We start from the raw sequence: 23267 nt of genomic DNA, 5'->3' as shown, positions 1-23267 counted from the left end.
TAACATTTATCTTTAGCAACACTGTGAAAGTGAACAGTACATAACAGGCAAATGTAGGTTCAACGACATATCTATCCGTACAATATGCATCGCATGACTAAACATGCTTCATTGGTTTCAAATACCTTGAGTTTTCACAGTCCACACTACAATGCTAAAACATGTGTTTGGAGTGCATCTTCAAAAAGATCAGTTTTCACAGAACCAAAATGCTGTCTCAGTGTGGAAGAAAGGCCAAAACATAGAGAAGAAGATGTATCTGGATTAATGTAGATGCAGCCTTCTTTTGGACAGATAAAGTGAAGATACTGGGGGCTCCAAGATGTCTATAGCACATACATTAATGCTGCCTCATGGCTCCGACAAATTACTCTAAGAGTACTAAAATAGCAGAAGCGGATGCTGTATGTAGATGTTGCATTTGACATCTACCTAAGTAGAGCTGATGGAAGTGGTATACAATCTTGTGCAAATATCGGGGCTTCGCCCACAAACGGTGACATCATTCATGAGTCACCAACCAGAATCAAAAATAAACTTTTGATGACTTCCAAGAAAATCAAGCCTGGTTTATTTGAATCAGATGTTCTCTTGTGGCTCTGAAGCCTCTCTGAGTCTTTTATTGGAATTTATTATTTCAAACGTCACCGTCACACTTAATTTCACAGGAGATGCAGCTGTGCAAATGTCTTCTCCCTAAGATAGACCACTGAGATTCAAACACAGCTGATGAGCTCCGCTCGACATTGATGAGCAGAATTAAAAACTAAACTGAACTAAAATATGAGTCCTCACAACATAGTTATGAAGACCATCTGGCTGTCGATGCCACCTGGGGAAGCAGGCTGGCATGAAGAGGGACATATTTGCACTTCAGGAGAAGATTCTTATGCTTTTTAAGCACTGCAGCAAAACAAAGCAGATATGTCTGGGGTTATTAAGACGAACTATATGGCTTCTTACATTGGATTTGGATTAATGAAACATCCCTGTAATATCTTCACTCACTATGAGACATTGCTTTGAAATATGTAACAGTTTGCAGCACGTGTGAGTGTGAGAAATCATATTAGGAGGTAAATTGGTTAAAGTCAACATGAAACAACATTCACGACTCGCTTCTGTAAACAATGTTATGTATTTCAAAGTGAAATGGCAGTTTAAAAACAGAAAAAACAAACTGCAAGGTGTTTTTCTACATTGGAAATTGACTGGATTATGAAAGTTAGCGTTACATATAAGCAAGCCAGATAATTAGAGAAAAGGGGCTGAAAAAGGAAAAATTGTTGACATCAGCCAAAAGTCATTGCGTATGCATTTATTACAGCTAGATGAAAAATTACAAAAAAAAAAAAAAAAAATTACTTACAGTGATCAATCATTCATAATAAGCCAATAAAATGTGTATTAAGAAGGTAAATTCTGATTTCATTAAATTTAAATTTAAAATTAAATTAAAATTAAATTTATGCATTTAGCAGACGCTTTTATCCAAAGAGACTTACAGTGCATTCAGGCAATACATTTCTTATCAGTGTGTGTGTTCCCTGGGAATTGAACCTACGACCTTTGCGCTGCTAATGCAATGCAGTACCACTGAGCCACAGGAACATGTTGACATTTCATGTTGACTTTAATCACCAACTACGGGTTTTATGTTCTGCAAACTGATTAAACATAAATAACATGGAAGACTTTGAATCGCTGATGCAAAAATGAAAACATTCTCTGCTACACCTCGTCAGCCCTCTGTTTTACTAACTCAATATAACGTTAATAACGTTAACTCCCAGTTGTCAAGTCGTTTGAACCGCATAATGCTGGTGTGGCATCGTGGAAAGGGGCTTGTGTGTTTGACGATCATTCGTAAAGCTCAAAGAAAAATAAAGGCCATCTAATGTTTTGTCATTGCAGGGTCTTTCGATGCGCCTTTCTCTCAAATCTATCTGTTGCATTTCCACGCAAAACTTACCCATACAAGACTTACCAGCTCTAATTCAAAACTGACCGAAGTCTCGTCTGGTTGGGGAACAGAAAAATGAATTTGTTTTTAAAAATGTTCCACTTAAAGAAAATTATGTTAAACAAGTATATTTAAACTGTTATTATTATATGATGCATGTTGTACTATTGTTTTTATTAAACTATTACTGTACTATTACTATTAAACTAGTACTGTTCTGAAGTATTTCTGTGATTATATTCCATCTTTTCCTATTTGAGTTACAATATTTCACATTCAAACACAACAGCTAAAATATGACTAAATACATAGGGAGATTTATATAAGGGGACACATTCAGTGTATATGTGAGCTGGGTGGTGAAGTATGTCAGTCGTGTCCTGTTTTTGCGAAATTTTTGGGCCTTATACATTTGGGTTTCGGTGAGAAATTGTGACATTCCATTGGTTACTGAACGCTGAGTAAATTATCAAAAGTATTTTGACACAAACATCAATACATTACAAGTGATATTGGTTGAATGATCAATTCTTATAAACATGAACGTAACAAGTGAAGGAAATTTTGATATAAAAATTACTTTCATTACTTAACGATAAGCATTCAGACTACAGTAATACAATCCTGACGGTAGGATGATTCTTCAAATAGCTTCAAGTCCGAATATAGCACAGCTAAAACAATATCATCAAGCTTATTCCCATGACTGTGCTCTGTGGTTGATATCTGGGAGTATATATTTTTTTGTGCTGTTATTAATTAGTTAGCCTAAAGTTGCGCTACAACAGACCTGCTGAAGAAAAACGCAAAAGTAAAAAGAAACCGCACGCTGCTGCATCAACAGGCCTGTTTCACAGCACACGTGTGCGCGGCAGTAAAACATGCGTTGCACTTTCACAACGACAGTTTCTGCTAAACTGCGGTTCTAACCAGAAAATAGTGATTTCTAGGTTACTACATTGAGTATCTCTTTTAATAACAACCATAAATGATTAAATAGTTACTGGGAGCTAGCCATTGAGAATTACTATGAACCTGATCATGTTGAAGGATGAAGGATCACATCACATTTGCATCAAAATATAAATTAATCTACACTGAACTGAGCCCAAACCCAAAGTGTAGTTATAAACGGCTTCAAAAATCTAGATTCAGGCAGATTTACTGAATAGAAACTAACGTTTGTGTGCCTTTTTGGTGTATAAAAGCCTTTAATGCAAACTACTATGTTGATAAATAGGTTAAAAGCACATTTTCAACATATTTTCGGCAAGAACAGGCACAGCACAGAAACTTGCAGCTATGCTTCTGTAACGCAAACTCATGCTGAATGTAAATGCTGCAACATGTGCAATAAAACAAGCATGTCCAAATGTGAAACACTTTCATGTGCATGTGAAACAGGCCTGTGAAGAATGACAAAATTAATGGAAAGGCAAATGAAGGGCCACCTATGCCGCATTAAACAGAGTCACCTGTGCTTTTGCAGGGGAAAGTGAGGAGTGACCGGGTCACACTAGCTGCCCCTCATACCGTGATTACGTGTACGAGTATGCACCTCAGCCAAAGGCCAGAAGGTGTAAACAAATCTGCCGTGTAATGTGCTTTTGAAAGACCTGCGTGCACGTCTGTGAGGTGTGGATGTAGGCGGCACAGTGGCCAGATGTTTGGAGGACAACCTCCTAACCCAACCAGAACGCCAGACTTTGGTCGACTGAGCAAAATCACACGCGCACTCTCGCGCAGATCTGACGAAAAGACACGGCGAAGCTGCTCAAGTCAGAGAGAAGGAAGCATTACTAATCTACTACAGGTAGATTAAGAAAAGAGCTTTCATATTGCATGTTCACAAGAATAATTGATGAGATTAAATTGTAGTATATATATATATATATATATATATATTAGTGCTGTCAAACTATTAATCGTGATTAATCGCATCCAAAATAAAAGTTTGTTTACATAATATGTTTGTGTACCGTGTATATTCATTATGTATATATAAATACACACACGCATGGTATAATGGTTACAGATCACTTTCCAATTCTAAAATAATTAATACCAAGAATATGTATATGTATATGTATATATATATATGTATATATATATTGTATATAAATATACATAAGTACATCGGTATATCTACACATATATATTTATAGTGCCATAGACCATACATATATATGCTTGTATTTATAATATAGCCACACATACACACGTGGTGAATATACAATGAAAATGACTATATTGCAATGCCAAGTTTGAGTAAGACTCAACTGAACATTCACATCTCAAGTAAGCTTAAAGCCCAAAAGAGTTCAAGTGTATTGCTATATAAGAAGGAACCGAAGTCCCTGGCCAGTTTTCGGGACGAGCAAGTCAAATAGAGTATTGCTTTTGTAAGATTGGTGCATTTTTGGATCCTTAGATTGGGTATGGATGGGTTTGGGTGGAGAGTGTATGATGTTTGGGCCGTTTCTGTGCGGTGGAGACAGCCTGGTCAAGCCTGGAGTGGTACGACAGTTTAGAGCCACACAACCTGATGGTTCTAGAAGTCAGAGAAGAGATCTTGAGGACCCAAGTGAATAAAAAAAGGAGCGATGGTCCGCGGCTGGTAAAAGGGATTGTCAATGAAAAGACCACCTACAGTGAGGACAAGAGCAGAGAGAGCTGCGATTAATGATGCGGCCCGGCAGGAGGCAGCGGTATATACATTCTGATGGCAGGGGGGAAATGGGGTTAGGGTGTGCCACAGGGGTGGATACTAGGGTCTCTGCTCTTTCGGGCTGTACGTGGGGTTTTCATTGCACCGGAAGCGTCTCAGGTTAATAAAAAAAGACATCAACAACTTAAGCTGCATGGTTAACTTTCCGACAAAACGGAAAAAAACTTGGAGCTCATTCATTTGAGAGAAGGCAGAGGAAATGTAAAACGTATGTGGAAACTCTGAGGTTTCCATACAGATGTAGTTAGTACATAACTCTGACAAATCAGATCTGTCGTGATTTTGGAGAGAGTATAGTACAATGACAGCTATCACTACCAAAGAGGACGGGGCCATTGGTTTGGAGTGGACACTTGAGGGATGACTATGACGAATGTGAGGGATCCGTTAACAATGGATGGGAATATCGTGACCACTCGTCTAACCATGGAGATGGAGTTCCTCTTTGGTAAGCGACGATCATGACCCAGCCATAAGACAGCACAAGCATCGTCCAAAATCACCTTCAATGTTTAATGAATGTGAACTTAAGACCATTTGTAAAAACGGAGAAGGGTACTTGCATCTTCGCCCTCAATGTACATTATATTTAATTTGAAGAAGAGTGCGGCATCTTTGGAAGGCTTGTAGCTCAAAGGGTCAGGAACAGGGTTATAGTTAACCAAAACAGTCTGTTACTTGAAATAACGTTAACTAAAATAAAATGAAACGTTAACCATCAGGTTAACGTTTCATTTTATTTTAGTTAAAATATATACTTAAAATATAACTGAAAAAAAAACCCCCAACAAAATTACTAAAATAACATATACAAATAAAAATTAAAGTTCACTCAAAATATAAGTAAAAACTCTCAACGATACTAAAATAAAAACTGTTCAGGAAAAACCCAGAGCAAAGCGCCGCGGACCTCAATGTGAATTGGCTTGTGCTGGCCTTTGGAGGAGTATGAAATAACATCTCACACACAATAAGACACTCACCAATAAGTAAAAACAAAAAAGGACAAAAAGACATTTCAGTAGCATGTCTCCATGGGTCCCTTGTTGCTGCTTTCGATTCTCCGCTGTAAGGCTGTGACTGGAGCTTCCGGTGTGTGTCCATGTGAGGGGCCATGTTTGAGTTATCTGTGTGATGAGTGCCTTTGTATGGTTCAACTCTACCACTAACTGCTCACTTGAAGAATAGACATCTAGAGTCTGACTAACCAAACTTCTGCGTTAACTGCCTTACAATAATACTAAAATATATAATAAAAACAAACACTAAACTGCAGGTTGAAATCTTAAATGTCCAAAATTTCAAAACAGGCTATGTCTGGAAACATATTTTCCTAAAGGAAATAAAAAGGAATGTTCTGGGTTCAATAAATACTATTGATTATCACAGAAGAGAACTGACTCGTCCCACAGCTGGAATCAATACGTTTAAAAAAAAAAGTTTTTAAAGTGTGCACAAAAGTCCCCACTTATAATTGAAGTCCCCCCCCCAGTAAAATACGCACATATATTTGTATATTAAAAATGTAACATTAAAATAAAGACACAAGTTTTAGAAAGTATAGCTTTAACATTATACAGTACATGATATCACAGTCACTTTAAGTTCAAACAAAACCAAAGAACAAACAAAACAAAACATAAAACAAAACAAACCCCAAACCAATACCAAAAAAAAACCTCTTTAGAATGACTAACCTCACAGACAGAAAGTGCATTACAGTGATTTTTGCTTATTTTTACAAACCGAGGGACAAATCAGAATGATTTTCTGTGGTCATCAACAGAATGTGAAGATGCTGTCCATAGAGAAAACATTGTATTGAACCTGAAACATGCCTTAAAACTTCTGAAGGTATCTGAAAGCTAAACGAAATGTACATTTAGAGCTGCTAAAACTGCTACAGTAGAATATATATATATACAGTGGGTACGGAAAGTATTCAGACCCCCTTAAATTTTTCACTCTTTGTTATATTGCAGCCATTTGCTAAAATCATTTAAGTTAATTTTTTTTCCTCAATGTACACACAGCACCCCATATTGACCACTGTATATCATGTAAACAAAAACTTTTATTTTGGATGTGATTAATCGTTTGACATATATATGTCTGTATATATGTATACTGTATATATAAAACTGGAAGAAAGTTACATCCTAGTATAATGGTTACAGATCACTTTCCAATTCTAAAATAATTAATACCAAGAATATGTATATGTATATGTATATATATATATGTATATATATATTGTATATAAATATACATAAGTACATCGGTATATCTACACATATATATTTATAGTGCCATAGACCATACATATATATGCTTGTATTTATAATATAGCCACACATACACATGTGGTGAATATACAATGAAAATGACTATATTGCAATGCCAAGTTTGAGTAAGACTCAACCAAACATTCACATCTCAAGTAAGCTTAAAGCCCAAAAGAGTTCAAGTGTATTGCTATATAAGAAGGAACCGAAGTCCCCGGCCGGTTTTCGGGACGAGCAAGTCAAATAGAGTATTGCTTTTGTAAGATTGGTGCGTTTTTGGATCCTTAGATTGGGTATGGATGGGTTTGGGTGGAGAGTGTATGAAGTTTGGGCCGTTTCTGTGCGGTGGAGACAGCCTGGTCAAGCCTGGAGTGGTACGACAGTTTAGAGCCACACAACCTGATGGTTCTAGAAGTCAGAGAAGAGATCTTGAGGACCCAAGTGAATAAAAAAAGGAGCGATGGTCCGCGGCTGGTAAAAGGGATTGTCAATGAAAAGACCACCTACAGTGAGGACAAGAGCAGAGAGAGCTGCGATTAATAGTGCGGCCTGGCAGGAGGCAGCGGTATATACATTCTGATGGCAGGGGGGAAATGGGGTTAGGGTGTGCCACAGGGGTGGATACTAGGGTCTCTGCTCTTTCGGGCTGTACGTGGGGTTTTCATTGCACCGGGATCAGGTTAATAAAAAAGACATCAACAACTTAAGCTGCACTGTTAACTTTCCGACAAAACGGAAAAAAATCTCTCAATCGTTTGAGAGAAGGCAGAGGAAATGTGAAACATATGTGGCAACTCTGAGGTTTCCATACAGATGTAGTTAGTACATAACTCTGACAAATCAGATCTGTCGTGATTTTGGAGAGAGTATAGTACAATGACAGCTATCACTACCAAAGAGGACGGGGCCATTGGTTTGGAGTGGACACTTGAGGGATGACTATGACGAATGTGAGGGATCCGTTAACAATGGATGGGAATATCGTGACCACTCGTCTAACCATGGAGATGGAGTTCCTCTTTGGTAAGCGACGATCATGACCCAGCCATAAGACAGCACAAGCATCGGCCAAATGTCCCAACGTCAATGTTTTATGAACGTGAACTCAAGACCCATTTGTAAAAACAGGAAAGGGTTCTTCATTCTTTGCCCTCAATGTACATTATATTTAATTCAAAGAGGAGTGCAGCGTTTTTGGAAGGCCTGTAGCTCAAAGGGTCAGGAACAGGGTTATTATAGTTAATTAAAACAGTCTGTTACTTGAAATAACTGTAATTAAAATACAATGAAACATAAAAAACGTTGTTTAACCTGATGTACTAAAACAACAACGTAAAACTGAAATAAAAAACAAAACAAAAAACATGACAATGATAAAAACACAACAAAATTAATAAAATAACATGCATATAAAAAACGTAAATTAAAATTAATCCAAAATACTAATAAAACAAACTAAAAAATAGTATCTCAATGATACTAAAATAACACTGTTCAGGAAAGACCCCGAGCAAAGTGCTGCGGACCTCAATGTGAATTGGCTTGTGCTGGCCTTTGGAGGAGTATGAAATAACATCTCACACACAATAAGACACTCACCAATAAGTAAAAACAAAGAAGGACAAAAAGACATTTCAGTAGCATGTCTCCATGGGTCCCTTGTTGCTGCTTTCGATTCTCCGCTGTAAGGCTGTGACTGGAGCTTCCGGTGTGTGTCCATGTGAGGGGCCGTGTTTGAGTTATCTGTGTGATGAGTGCCTTTGTATGGTCCAACTCTACTACTAACTGCTCAGTGGAAGAATAGCCATCTAGAGCCTGACTAACCAACCTTCTGAGGTTTTTTTTTTATCTTAAATGTCCAAAATCTTACAACAAGCTCTGTCTGGAAACACAATTTGCTAGAAATAAATAAAAAGGAATGTTCCAGGTTCAATAAATACTGTTGATTATCACAAGACGAGAAATTACTCGTCCCACAGCTAGTATTAAAAAAAAGAATATATATATATATATATAAACATGTATATAAAAGAAAATAATAAACTAAAATAACAATTGTGTGCACAGTCATGCACTTATAATTAAAGTCTATAGCACAGGGATTTTTTAACATTAAAACACACATATTTGTACATTGCAATTTTAACATTAAAATAAAAACAAGTTTTTGAAAGTATAGCTTTAACATTATACGTTATCACAGTCGCTTTGAGTTCAAACAAAACCAAAAACCAAAAACCAAACCAAACAAAAACAACTACAGAATGACTAACCCCATATACTTGCACAGAAAGTGCATTACAGCGATTTTTGCTTATTTTTACAAACTGAGGGACAAATCAGAACAATTTTTTTTGTGGTCATCAACAGAATGCAACGATGTTGTCCATAGAGAAAACATTGTATTGAACCTGAAACATGCCTTAAAACTTCTGAAAGTATCTGAAAGCTAAAGGAAATGTAAATTTAGAACGGCTAAATTTAAAGCTTAAAACTTAAAACGAATTAACTTAAATGATTTTAGCAAATGGCTGCAATATAACAAAGAGTGAAAAATTTAAGGGGGTCTGAATACTTTCAATACCCACTGTATATATATACACACACACACAGTATATATGGTAAATGAGTAACTAAAGAGTTTCAAATATACACCAGTCAGTGCTTAGCAGTTCATGAAGATAAAGGTTTATTTGTTAGCAGTAGTATGAATTAGATCTATACATCTTAAACACAGCTCCTGATAACCGTACATAGATTAAGCCTGTCTTGACAGCCTATTCCCATTCTCTAAGAAAAACACAACCATGATAACAAAAGAGGCTGATATATTTTACATTTCCAAGAATGAGGTAACAATTCACAGTACAAATCCTTCAAGTTTTCTTTCTGAAGAAGATAAAACCTGTATTTGCTTAAAACCAGAAGACAGTAAGAGAACAAAAAAATGTGATGCTGATCAAATAAAAAGCACTTTACAAATACCCTTATAGCTGCCCCTACATGTGATAGGGCTGTGCTATCTGACCTTCCCTTCTCACGTACATTTATGCCGTGTGTGTGTACATGAGTGTGTGTGTATGTGTGTGTAAAGTAGGCTCCTGAGCTAAAAGAAAGAGTAGTGAGGGACGGGGTAGGTGGGCACTTTCATGATGGGCAACAGAAGCATTCTCTTGGGCAAACCTAGAGAGAAAATGAAAAGAGCACTCCACATAAGTCCAGGACAAAATAAAAGACCTGAGGGTGTTTTGTTTAAAATGAAGCTAATGCCAATTCACTCTCATTCTAGCATGGGGACATGAACCCAAGAAAGCGGAGCGGAGCAGAGCAGAGCGGAAGAACAGGAAGAGTGAGGTCAGGTGAAAAGAGAGGGCATAAATCAAGCATTAATTCAGATAGGAGATGACACACATGTACCTGCTGCCTAATGTCATGTGATATGATATACACATACAGTTGACCTATATTCAGTCATCTTATGAATAAGGACTCTTGAGTAGGGCTGAATGATATACTGTACATTAAATAAAATGTAACAGTTAACTCTGGTCCTTTAATTGAATGGCTCTATACTACAAGAGCGTGTTTCTGAAATTCAGTATACTTATACTGTGATAAATCATTGTATATTTATTTTCCAGAGATATTTTCTTAAAGCACCCAACATTTTAACCAAACCATCAATAATTTCAGTATAATTTCAATAATTAAACAATAAAATACAGTAAAATTATAATTAAAAATACAGTATGTTTTCAACAGTTTTTCATGAAATTAAGAAACTAAAGCAATAATAACAACTTATTTTATTAATAATGTATTTTAAAAAATCTAATAAAATACAGTAAAATTCTAGTTAAAATGATCAAGTTACGGTTTTCAGCTTTTCACAAAATTACAAAATTAACACTAAATTAAAGGAATAATAATAATTTTTTTTATTTTATTTTATTTACAATCTATAAAATTTACTTTATAATATATAGTTAATCTAGTTAATTAATAATATACAGTTCAAATCTAGTTAAAAATAATCAAGGTGTTTTTCCCCCCAGTTTTTCACAAAATGTACACTAAATTAAAGGAATAATATTTTTTCACAAAGTACAAATCTAACAATCTAGGTTTTTCAGTTTCACATGAAATTAAAAAAATTTTTTTTTTCAATGTATACATTTATGTGTAAATGTGTATAAAATTTATAAAACGTATAATAAAATGTGGTAAAATTCTAGTTACAATTTTTTATTTATATTTTTAAACTGTTTTTCCAAAAATGAGTTTAACTTAAGAGTCACTAGAACATTTATTAAGGAAAGAAAAAAACCCCCAGCATAATATCATTGTGATATTCATGTGGTTAATTTTAAATCAAACTAATATTCATATAATATTCATAAATATTCAAAATATTGCCCAGCCCTAGTCTTAACTTCTAGACTTCTAGATCTAATTGAAAGTAATAAAGTTAAACCTAGTGTCTGAAGCATACATGTGAATTGTGGGTAGGGGCACATGGAGGGTTACAGGAGTGATCTGCCGGCTGGCGCTCTTATGTGGAGTGTTCATTCTGTGCCGTGTGTGTTTGTGCGTGTGTGTGAATAGTAGTCGTAGTCTCACAGTCGTTCCCATTTAGAAATCCCAAAGCAGCAACAGGAGGAAAGAAGGTTGGACAGCGTAAGATGACTGGTGAGAATTACTGCATGCACACAGCTCTCAGGCACCAAACCAGAGAGACGTCAAAGAGAGGGCCGCACTGTTCTCTTACAGCACAATACCGGGTTTCACCTTCCACCTAAAGGAACAGTCTTTATGTGGCAGGCAGAGACCAGGGCGCTGGGAGCAACCCCATATCCTCCCTCTCATCCTCCGAGAAATAAACCCAGCAAACATTCAGCCTGGTTCCCGCTGAGCCCACCTCACCTAGTCCCCCCTGCACATAAGGCTCATTCAAAGCATCTTCATCTGGGCCTGACCGGAGAGGCGCTCCTAAAATGACACACTACACAGACGGGTGAGGAGTTGCGGCACACTTTTGTTTATAAACCTGACGGACCGTGTGCGTCATTTGTGTGTTCAAGAGCGTCCCAGAATGCTGTGCCTGAGTGAAGCACAATGAAATAAACTATAAAAACACCCCTAACATGGAGCTTCAAAACTCAGCAGAGATTTCAGACAGCTGCAATAACAATTTTAAACATAAAGCACGACGGTTACCTGAAGCTAATATTTACAAACGAATAGTTCACGACCTCGATGGCTTTGGCTGTTGAGTCCGCACAATGCAGGTGGCCCCGCAGGGGTGTCAAACTTTGAGCTCCTTTTAATATTAATATTTCATATTAATACTTTAATAGCATATAAATAATACTAAACACTGTTCTGAATGTGCAAAAAGCAGAACATGAAATAAGCAGTATGTCTGAAATCATACTATATAAATCAACAGGTGAAACATACTGCTGAGATCTGATGGACAGTTTACTATCCCATAAGGCCATGGGAGAGGAGCTGTGAATGTCAGTAATCTTGAACTTTTCTTAATGGTCAAACGCTTTGTCAGAGCTTTCTCTAGTATGCGGGCGGTCTGGAGATTACACTGTGTGTTTACTGGCATATTAACTAGGGCTGTCAATTCAGCGCATTGATTTAGTGTGATTAATTATTCAATTATGCCATATAAATTTAACCAAGTAACCATAATAAGGTATTTTCCTTCTAACAGAGCAATTTAAGCACAAAGCTGAGTTTTTAAAGTATGATATCTATAATGTTTTAATAATCAGCCTAATTCTATGAAAATAGCTTAGTCCACATCACAACTAGAGGAACGATATCTTTGTAATTCATTTTCATTTGAATTTTTTTCAAGCTAATGAATGATAAAAACATTGACAGCCAATCAGACTCTAAAGAGCTTGGATGCTAATATAGTTATCATTACAGTTATTGTTCTTGGTGCAAACGGGCCTTTAGATGACGCAGACTAAACTATTAAACAAAACGTTTTTACTGATGTTTTTAAAAATACAAAATCTGTCATCTTTTACTCAGCCTAAATAGTTTAGCTATAATCTGTAAAACTGTTTTTCTGTCCCTACAATGAAAGTCAGTGGGTTCCAGTGTTGTTGTTTGGACCCCACTGACTTTCAATGTGTGAACAAAAACTGTTGCAAACCATTTTTCTTGTGTTCCACAGTAAAAAAGAAAGTCATGCAGGTTTGGAAAGGACATGAGGGTGAGTAAATGATGACAGAATTTTCAGATTTAGTTGATCTATCCCTTTAAAAAGTATTCGCTCTATGCTAGCTAGTCACAGCACTAGTCTTCAGACTGTGTCTATCGTGATCTTCCTCTCACCCATCATGCCCAGCGGCTGCTTTGAATGGTGTAACTGTGTGCTGAAGACAGCAGCACTACGCTGACGCTTAGAGAGCCGCCCAGAGTCAGGAGAAACGGGCCAAGCGTCGAGCAGGCAGACTAGACGAGCAAAGTCACACTCAGGCCAGGTGCAGCAAGTCTTGCTCCAACCACGGTTAAGAACCAAAAGGTTATGGTTCGTTTCCATCGTCCAGGGAGTCGTTTCTCTACGGGATTCTTTGTCGACGTGATTTTGGGGTTTGAAAGCCCAATTTGAGAGCTGAATGGGGGAGTAAGTGGGGGCAGATTTGGACCCTAGACCCTGACTGGAGGAAGGGAGGATGGGAAGGAAGGGGTACGTACCGTATGCAGGAGTGGCGGCCGCTGCGCTGTACCCGTATGGGGCGCCGAAGCCTGCGAGAACACGGTATTCATGATATATATGGTGAAATGTAAGTGTTAAGTGTTAAGACTCCTTCACATGAGTCGTGTCAGGGCCTCAAGGCTACCTGTGACCTTTGACCTCACTGTCATGAGTCATGTGACAGAGCCTATCTGAAGACAAACTACACATTAATTATATCTAAATACACCTCATAAACAAACAAACAGATGCAAATAATGTTGTGACACAATACCATGCTAAAAACAACAAGAGTAAGAGTAAGGAAAATATATTTTAAAATCTAAAGGATTTGTAAAAAATAAATTATATAAAAAGGAAATATTAAAAATAAGGTACACCGTATCAGCAAAAGTAAAGATTTTTTAAAGTATTGGCTTTGGTCAATAGCAACAAAACACTAGATTTTAGTTTTTTTACATATTATTTTTTTACTTAAGAAAAATTGTATCAGATTTTAGTAGTGTCTATTTATACACTACTGTTCAAAAGTTTGGGGTCAGTAAGATTTTATAATGGTATTGAAAAGGCTCTTTTGCTCACCTAGGCTGCATTGATTTGATAAGAAAAAAAAGAGATTATAAATTGTAACAAATTGAAATATTTATTACAATTAAAAACAACTACTTCATATTTTAATATATTGTAAAAAGTAATTTATTCCTGTGATCAAAGCTGAATTTACAGCGTCATTACTCCAGTCTTCAGTGTCACATGATCCTTCAGAAATCATTCTAATATACTGAGTTGCTGCTCGAGAAACATTTCTAATTATTATTAATGTTGAAAACCATAAAACAGTCATACATCTTTATTTTCATGATTCTTTGATGAATAGAAAGTTAAAAATTGCAGCATTATTTGATTGTAAATCTTTTGTAACATTATGTCTTTACTGTTACTTTTAGTCAGTTTAATGTGTCCTTGATTAATAAAAATAATCGCTTAAAAATTTTTACTGACCCCAAACTTTTGAACGATAATGTAAGTAGGGCTGGGCGATATGGCCAAAAAAAAAATCATATCTCGGTATTTTTTAAGATATACAGTACAATATATATCTTGGTATTTTCTCCATTTTTCTATTTGGATGAAAAACAAAACCTGTATTTATTCAAATGTTGGTTTACATCCTGCCCAATGTTGTCCAATGAAACAACATTCATAAAGGCAATGAAAACAAATATAGTGAATGTAACCATGTAGGCTAGGCCATGTAATAGCCTATGTGCAAAAAAGGGTTAAAATCACATGACATTCTAACATTGTAACATTACAATCTAAAAATCAAAAATAATGCTCCTTAAAGCAGAACTTAGTCACTAAACTAAAAAGGACTACCGTATTGTCCCGAATATAAGACGATATTTTTTTCTTGGAAATACATCTGAAAAAACGCGGTCGTCTTATATTCAGGGTCTAGACTTTGACATGTCAATAATACACCCACAACAATAGGTGGCGCCAAATACGCATAAAACGAGTGTGCAATGAAATACGTAATGTAATGCCTGTTGTAAAGATCGCGAGTAAAAACAAAAGAAAAAGAAAACCTTACAGCTGCATGAACCGTGACTGTCATGTTAGCCTGATGGGACCAAACTCCCTTTGTGATTTTAAAACGTAAGACAGTACCCAGATTTGAAGACTACAGTAAGATTTAACTTCTACTGTTAATAAGATTTTGGTAGGCTACTAATTAGATGGATAGCCTAAATGTCCTAATTCAGATGGGCTACCAGTTTTTTTTATTTTTTTTTATGGTATATCAAAAAGTGTATATTTTTTAAATGTGATTGTTGGTACATTTTACCAGTTTTTACCATACTTTCAAAACAAAAATTAAAATAGGAAAAATATGCAATATGAAAATAATTGAAAACAAAATGTGTTTTACTGAGAAAAAAAAACAAGATTTGGTTTTTAAAAAGCCTTTTTCCAAAAGGTACATCTGGAAAAAGGGGGGTCGTCTTATAATCAGGGTCGTCTTATATTCGGGCCAATACGGTAATTGTATTAGGCTATTTTGATTACCGCATTGCAATAGTCTAACTTTTACAGTTAGGCTACTGTTATCATAAAAATACACTATACTTGTAAAAAATATACTTGGTGTTAAAGTCTACATATGGCACATTTATTGTCCAACAACAAATATTTTAGCAAAATTTATATTTTAGTCAGAATTACTGCGCTCCTATTCCATTACGCTCTGTCTGTTTGGCACGCATGCGCACGGCATCGCTCATTCATTAAGTCTGTGAAGTTTAACGGAGAATCGCATGCAGAAGGCTAATCCAGTCCTGACAGGGAAATGGAAATATTTCCATGCCCTGAGGGAAACAGCACATCTCAAACACATTAAACAGCACAAGTAGCCTCTCTGTCAGCAGAACATGAGTCTGTCAGAGCATCTGAGCAAGCCGCTTTAAACTATACGTGCTAACTATATCTTACGAGTTATTTTAAACCCCTTAATATAAAGCACGAGTCATGTTTAGAACAAATTGGATTAATCACTTTCCCCACAGCAGCTCACTCAGTGTCCTCCACTATTTTTCAGATGCACTTGTATCAAACTACTGTAGGCCTATATGGATATAAACGGTATTGCCTCATTCCATATATTAGTAAAAAAAAATATATCGATATATCGGACTCGATTTACCGCCCAGCCCTAAGTGTAAGTTGTAGGTAAAGTGGTGCAGTTGTAATAGACATGCATTGGTGCATGTAGTTTTACATGTGCCAAAAAAATCTATTTGAGGCCTGTAGTCACTCTAGAAACACTGTCTGGCATCAAACACACACCTGGTGTGACGTATCCAGGTGCTGCCGCAGCGCTGACGAAGGCTCCTCGTGTGAGGGTGGGTCTTCCTCGCCCTCGTGCTGCCTGAACCGCAATGGCAGACACAGCAGCAGCTGCAGCTAATGCCCCTTTACTCTACAATACACACACACACACACACAGAGTTAATAACCCCACAGGCTTTAATCAGCAACAAGAATCTACAGTAAAACCAAGTGTAGGGATGCCAGATTGATTTCTGGAGAAAAGAGATGAATTAGTCTGCAGGTCTCAGTTTCATCGATCACAGAATATCTAGAGCAGTCATGGATTATCAGGCACTGACCCCGGTTATCTGATGGACACACTGAATACTGAACAACACCATCTGGATGTTATCGGTCACTAATCAAAGCAACGGATGACCTACCTGAGAGATTATTTTCTTCTTCTTGTTGCCAGCAGCATTAGGCCCGGAGAAGAGTTTTTCTAGAGCTGCGAGGGCAGCGCTGGCTTTGGCTACTTTCTTATTGGGCCCTGCACCACGAAACTTCTGCCCGTCCACTTCCACCTGCACACGAGAGCACAGGATGAGGATTTTGAACAGGAAATGAGATCAATGACTGAAATGTGAGATGACATGTATGATAAGGTGCTTTTTTTTTTTTGGTAAAAAAAGTTTGTAATAATTAGGATTTTCCACCAAGGCTGCATCAAAATATAGCAAAAACAGTAATACTGTGAACTATTATTACAATTTAAATATTATATATTGTATATGTTTGAATATTATATATTCCTATGGTGCTGACACTAAAGACTGGAGTAATGATGCTGAAAATTCAGCTTTGCAAATAAATTACATTTTAAAACATTAAAAAAAAAAAAAAATAGTACTTTAAAATTGTACTAATATTCCACTATACAAGTTTTTTTTTTTTTTTTTAACTGTATTTTTGATCAAATAAATGCAGGCTTGGTGAGCAGAAGCGACTTCTTTTAAAAAAATAAATAAAAATTCAAAACTTTTCGCTATTGTAGATTTTGACTCTTTCTAAAGCAAATGTGAATGGTTCATATGTCAGTGAAAAAGTCAGCACCACAATATTATGGATTCCCTAAAAATCTCTTGGGTTTCTCCTTAAAGGATTTAATGTGGATTTTAGTATCCACCAAGTGAAAAACCTACATTTGATTGCATAAAGTTACAGAACAACTCTCTCCTTATCTAAATTCAGGAGAGAGTCATTCATTAAAGGCATTCATGTCTGCAGCACAAACAGCGTGGGACATGTTACACAACGAAGATTAATATTTGGGTTAGATGTTTGTTCAAATCCCTATGAGTAATAACAATAAGAGTAATGCTTGCCTTAGCAAACGTCACTAATAATCAGTCTTTTATTGGCGAACAGGGATAAAGTGGTACATTTGTGTCTGGTGAGGCCCCACCTCCATGATGAAGCGTTTGTCGTGACTTCCTCCGCTCTCTGAGATGAGCTCGTACTTCAGCCCACGGCGTTTCTCATTCAGCTCCATGACCGGGTTCTTCCCGCTGGCCGTCAAAATAGGACCCTGAGTTCGCACCTAGATGCAAAACATGTCATTCAACTGAACTGAACCAACACTGAATTGAGCCGAATAACCAAATTATTGTCTTGTGTAAAGCTGATTACAGCTGAATTAAGCTTGTTTTATATATTGGTGAATCTTTTTCTATTATTGACCTGAATTGAGCTGAATAATGATACTATTATTTTATGTAGAGTTACTTTATAATTGAACAGGCTTTGCTTCATAACTAATGAACCTGTCATTGAACTACATTCAGTCAACACTCAACTAAATTAGTCTAAATAATGACACTATTATCTTTTTTTAGAGCTGCTTTACGGCTGAAATTGAAACATTTAGGGACAGATTTACTAAACAGAGAAAATTAGCATGAGAGCGCAATCCAGTAAAAGCACAGATGGGAGTGTAAAGTTCTGCAGTTGATCTACTGAAAAATAATAAAGAACACAGACGCTGACCATTTCCATAATGACCAATGCAATCTACCAAGAGCAGCGCAAATGAACAACTATTGCTGCCACTTCAAGCATGAAATGGGTTAAGACAGTGGTCGCCAACCCGTCGATCGCTGTCCCAGTAAAAAAAAATGCATTACATTTATGGGGTTATATTAATGTATCACTGAAGGGAACTGTCTTGAGAAAAGTTTCGATGGCAATGGAATTTTCTTCTCCGTATAAAGCACAACTCTGCTTTGTTTACAGCGGTAACCAAGGAGACGCTATATTGCTGTCGGTTCATAAGCAGTGTTGCCAAGTCCGCGGTTTTCCCACGGAATTGGGCTACTTTAACACTGTTGCCGCTGGTTGTTGTTCATGTCCGCGGGTTGAAGCGACCCCAATAACGTGATATTTAGTCCCGGGAATTAGTCCCAGACCTGCTGTTTTTGTTTCGTGCAGAGTAGATCTTGTCTTTCATAAAGGCCGAGGTCAGGGATCTTGGGCCTAAAAAGGTTGGTGACCACTGGGTTAAGACATGCTTTTTGGGTGTTAAATAATGGCATAAATACCAATACCAGTGATCAATGCAATCCTGAGTAAATCACATTGAACACTCTCCTCCTATAAATTTTACATCTGAAAGGGAAACTACATACATATTCAGTAATGTCAGTTGCAAAAATAACTGTCCATGCCTTTTCGTCACTAATTTTTCACTGTTTTATATCCTGGCAGTATTTTTTTAATGCCAAAAGAGGGTCTGTGCTGGTGCGAGCTGTTAGTAAATCTGGCCCTATTTCTGTTATTTTCTTGTGAAGCTGCTTTGTAACAATCTGTATTGTACATAAATAAATGTGACTTGACTAGAACATAGTAAAAACATTTACTAAACACTTTAGTGAGTGTGTGTGTGGGTACCTCCAATGTGTTGGAGCTGTCTAAGGAGTGTGGTGTGTTATTGCTTGAGTGTGTGGACGTTTCGTTCTTGCCCTCCCCGTCCGACTTCTCGTCTGCACTCATGGAGTCCAGGTCTGTGTCGAAGCCTGTGGGGTAACCCATCGCCTGTAGCACCTACGCCACAAAAACATCATCACACAACTAACCCAGCATGGACGCCACACAAAAAATGATTACACTTTAGTCACAGTCATTAAGTACATGCCTATGGCTTCAGATGACTATAATGCAAGAACATTGCGGAAACTCCAATAGTTCTGGAGCAACGCGAGTATGAATAAATGGTGACATATTGTAACTTTCCCTATTAAAAACTCTGCCACATCAGCCCTCTTTTTAATGAGGACTTTACTTTTGTTTCGAAAATGACACCATGAGCTGAAAAGTAAAGTTAAATGTTAAAGTCTTTAAACAAGAGACTTCAAGTTTTGGCATGAAAGCTTCACAAAATGATGATACATGCTGAGAAAGTTCGGTTCATTTTCAGTGAGCCATCAGTGAGCAGGCGGAATCAAAAGTGGACAGTTCCTTGGATACCGAGGTCATTATCGAAAATGAAATCATCAAAGGACTCACTTATATGAAAGTCCACAGAAATATGCCCACACCACAGATGCAAAGCGGAGCTGCAGATCTCAAAATCAAGTTGGATCTTCAACCAAACAAAATCCCAAATAGATAAAGAACTATAAACAAAATGTATTACACATAAAATGTTTATTGGGGGTATGCAATTTATTATTAAATACTGTATCAGTTATCAGCCAATAGAGATTTTTTAATTTATCAGTATTGATATACAGTATATTGATATGCATTTTCTAAATAGAATTATATATAAACTTTCCATTCAAAAGTTTTGGGCTGGTACAACGAAGCCTCTTATGCTCACCAAAGCTGCATTTAATCAAAATCAAAAGTAAAAAGTAATTTTTCTAAATAATATTAAAATTTCAAATAACTGTTTTCTATTGTAATATATTGTAAAATGTATTCCTGTGATGCGCAGCTGAATTTTCAGCATAATTTTTCCAGTCTTCAGTGTCACATGATCCTTCAGAAATCATTCTAATATGCTGATTTGCTGCTTAAGAAACACTTCATATTATTATCAATGTTGAAAACAGTTGTGCTGCGTTATATTTTGTGGAAACGGTGATCATTTCTTTTTAGGATTCTTTGACGAATAAAAAGTTCAAAAGAACAACATTTATTTGAAATATAAACATTTTGTAACTTTTGTAATATTATATAGTACGTCTGATCAATTTAATGCATCCTTGATTCATTTCTTTGGGGAAAAAAATTAAAATCTTACTGACCCTTAAACATTTGAACGGTGATGTATATAAAATTATATTTATATAATTAATTATTAAAATATAAGTAAATAGATTATAAAAATGATATGTGAATATTATAATACATTCTAATGAATTAGATCGCAGCATTTAAAATTTACTTTAGTTTTTAGTATTTTATTATTATTATTCATTTACACAAAATTGTGCAGAATTGTACTTATCGACAATTTAACAGTTACCGGACATAACATGAAATAAATGATCAGCTTGTTGGTATCGGACAGAATTTTTATACCAATACATCCCAAATGTATACAAAATCAAATTTGTAAGTTCTGGCGTAACTCTACTCTACTTTGATCATAACTGATTCAGGCATCGATGCTTCATTTCTCTGAGTACCTCAGAGTCAGGGTAAATGCATGCTTTAAGTGTGAGTTCACACAGGGGGAAAGAATATCATAAGAGCACCCATGTTCATTTGTCAGTCTGACCCAAATTGGGGCTGTCGTCGCCGATAACGGCTGCACTCTCACAAAAAGAGGATTAGTGCGGTCCTATGTTCCAGAGCCTTTGTTCATCAGCACTCTGGGATTACACAGATTTCAGCCCTTTTTGCATCCTGGGAATCACTGGTGTGTGTGTGTGTGGGAACAAGCTTAACCGGTCTTCCTGAATGACGCACTGCTTTACTGTCCAGCTACAGTTAGAATAGGGTCAAATCTACAACTCTGGTTCAAGAAGGGTCATCTATAATGCTAAGAGACGGATTCAAAAAGGGTCATAGGGTCGAGTAACAAGAGCTTAACACAAGCACATCAACTAGGTTTGTGCATGTTAGAGGCCTGCTCACACTGGAAAATGTCTAGTAATGCTATAGTGACTATTGTAGGGTTTATATATTGTAAAGTCATCACGAAATCAAAATGGATCACATTCAGTTTATTTTAATACACGCCCATGGTCTAAATGTGCACAACTTGTCAAAAAAAAGTTTGTTTTTGTAATTTAGAATTTCGCTATCTAGGGTGGAACAATTAATTGAAATTAAACCAAAATCATGATATGGCTTAGTGTGATAAATAATAATAATAATTCATGCAGACACATAAAAAATATTTGCTTATTTATGATTAATCAGTTAATTTAAATCAAAACCAAGACCAATAAAAACAGTTGTTGGCTGAAGCACTAAACAAATGAAACAATTTGGCCACTTTTATTTTTTTTTACAGAGAAAATTAATTTAAAAAAAAGGAGGTCAACAGGATCTGGAAATTATGCAAGCGAGTCTTGAACTCAAGTCACCCGCATCAACACTCTGGCTTAAAGTGCATATTGTTAAAGGAATATTTCATCCCAGCATAAACGCTCTGTCATTATTTACTCACCCTCACCCAGTCTTTTGAAACTCGTATGATTTTATTTGTTCCGTAGAACACAAAAGAAAAAATTAGGCAAAATGTCCAAGCTGCTCTCTTCCATACAAGTGTGTAAAGTTCCAGTATCAAAAGGCTTCAAAACACTTAAAATACACCACACGGGTCATGTGGACTACTTTCATGGTGCTTTTTTATGCTTGACAGCCCCTAATCAACATTAACTTTTATTGCAAACAAGCGAGCAGCTCAGACATTTTGTCTGATTTCTCCTTATACTAGTTTCAAAAGACATAAGCATGAGTAAATGATGACAAAATAAACATTTATGGGTGAATTAATCCTTTAAGACCTTACATAATGGTCACCACTCCAACCACACTTTTGCAAAGACAACTGACATCCAGGTGTACCTTCACAGCCACGTGCAGCTTGGCGGTCTTCTTAGAGGAGCCAGAGGCTTCGTAAACAGTGCCGTCGACGTCTACAGACATGGTGAAGACGGGGGCGTGAACCGGACCTGACTGAGACAGCAGTTTATACTGCAGCCCCGGCCGGATCTGGTTCAGGCGCATCAGAGCATTCATGGGTTGATTTGAGTCTATTGCTTTACTGTCAAGAACTGCTGGAAGGGAAAGAGAACAGAAATCAACGTTAGCGATTATAGCGCAAAGGAAGTGGTCCCTTAGTTCCATCAGCTGGCTAATTGTTCAATTCTGCTGCTTTGAAAGCGATTTATTTGAGTCCGGCGAGGAGCACAGGCTGGGGACAGCAGCACAGCTCCAAGAGAAATTAAGAATCAATGTCACTGATTTCCCAACGGCTGTCTGCTTCCTGTATGAGAAAGCAAGAGATGGAAGCGCAGCAGGATGAGGAGCGAGAGAGAAGAGACAGCAACAAATAAAAGAGCAGAGAGAGAACTGGACAGCTTTCAGAAGAGAAAGAAGGTGAGAGGATTAGCAGAAAAATACATAAAAAAAAAAAAAAAACAAGAGCAGAGATGAGGAAAAATGAGACACGTCGTTCTTTAATCATTCTAGAAAGAGGACAAACACGGTTTAAGGCCAAACAGGGCCATAATGAAG

The 23267-nt window shown here is 36.7% G+C and overlaps 1 protein-coding gene across 10 annotated transcripts in view; it reads right to left on the bottom strand.

The window, feature by feature from the left end:
• Positions 1-7084: 7084 nt before the first annotated feature.
• LOC107713322 (spermatid perinuclear RNA-binding protein-like) overlaps positions 7085-23267 on the bottom strand; it is a 96624-nt gene continuing 80441 nt past the window's right edge. For 5 of the 10 annotated variants that reach the window (XM_016518786.1, XM_016518788.1, XM_016518785.1 and 2 more), the window contains exons 13-19: positions 22596-22807; positions 19461-19613; positions 17980-18114; positions 16958-17098; positions 16551-16683; positions 13700-13750; positions 7086-7479 (exon numbers count right to left, since the gene is read on the bottom strand). In XM_016518786.1, coding sequence (XP_016374272.1) covers positions 7385-7479; positions 13700-13750; positions 16551-16683; positions 16958-17098; positions 17980-18114; positions 19461-19613; positions 22596-22807 — 920 coding nt within the window. In that variant the 3' untranslated portion in view covers positions 7086-7384. Of the gene's footprint in view, positions 7480-9635; positions 10160-13699; positions 13751-16550; positions 16684-16957; positions 17099-17979; positions 18115-19460; positions 19614-22595; positions 22808-23267 lie in introns of those variants that run through there. The other 5 variants (XM_016518793.1, XM_016518794.1, XM_016518790.1 and 2 more) reach the window with 4 other exon arrangements.

Source organism: Sinocyclocheilus rhinocerous, unplaced genomic scaffold (assembly GCF_001515625.1).
Source record: "Sinocyclocheilus rhinocerous isolate Xijiao unplaced genomic scaffold, SAMN03320098_v1.1 scaffold688, whole genome shotgun sequence".
Taxonomy (NCBI): domain Eukaryota; kingdom Metazoa; phylum Chordata; class Actinopteri; order Cypriniformes; family Cyprinidae; genus Sinocyclocheilus; species Sinocyclocheilus rhinocerous.
The sequence above is the reverse complement of the archived record's forward strand: the minus strand, read 5'-3'. Positions and strand labels throughout refer to the sequence as shown.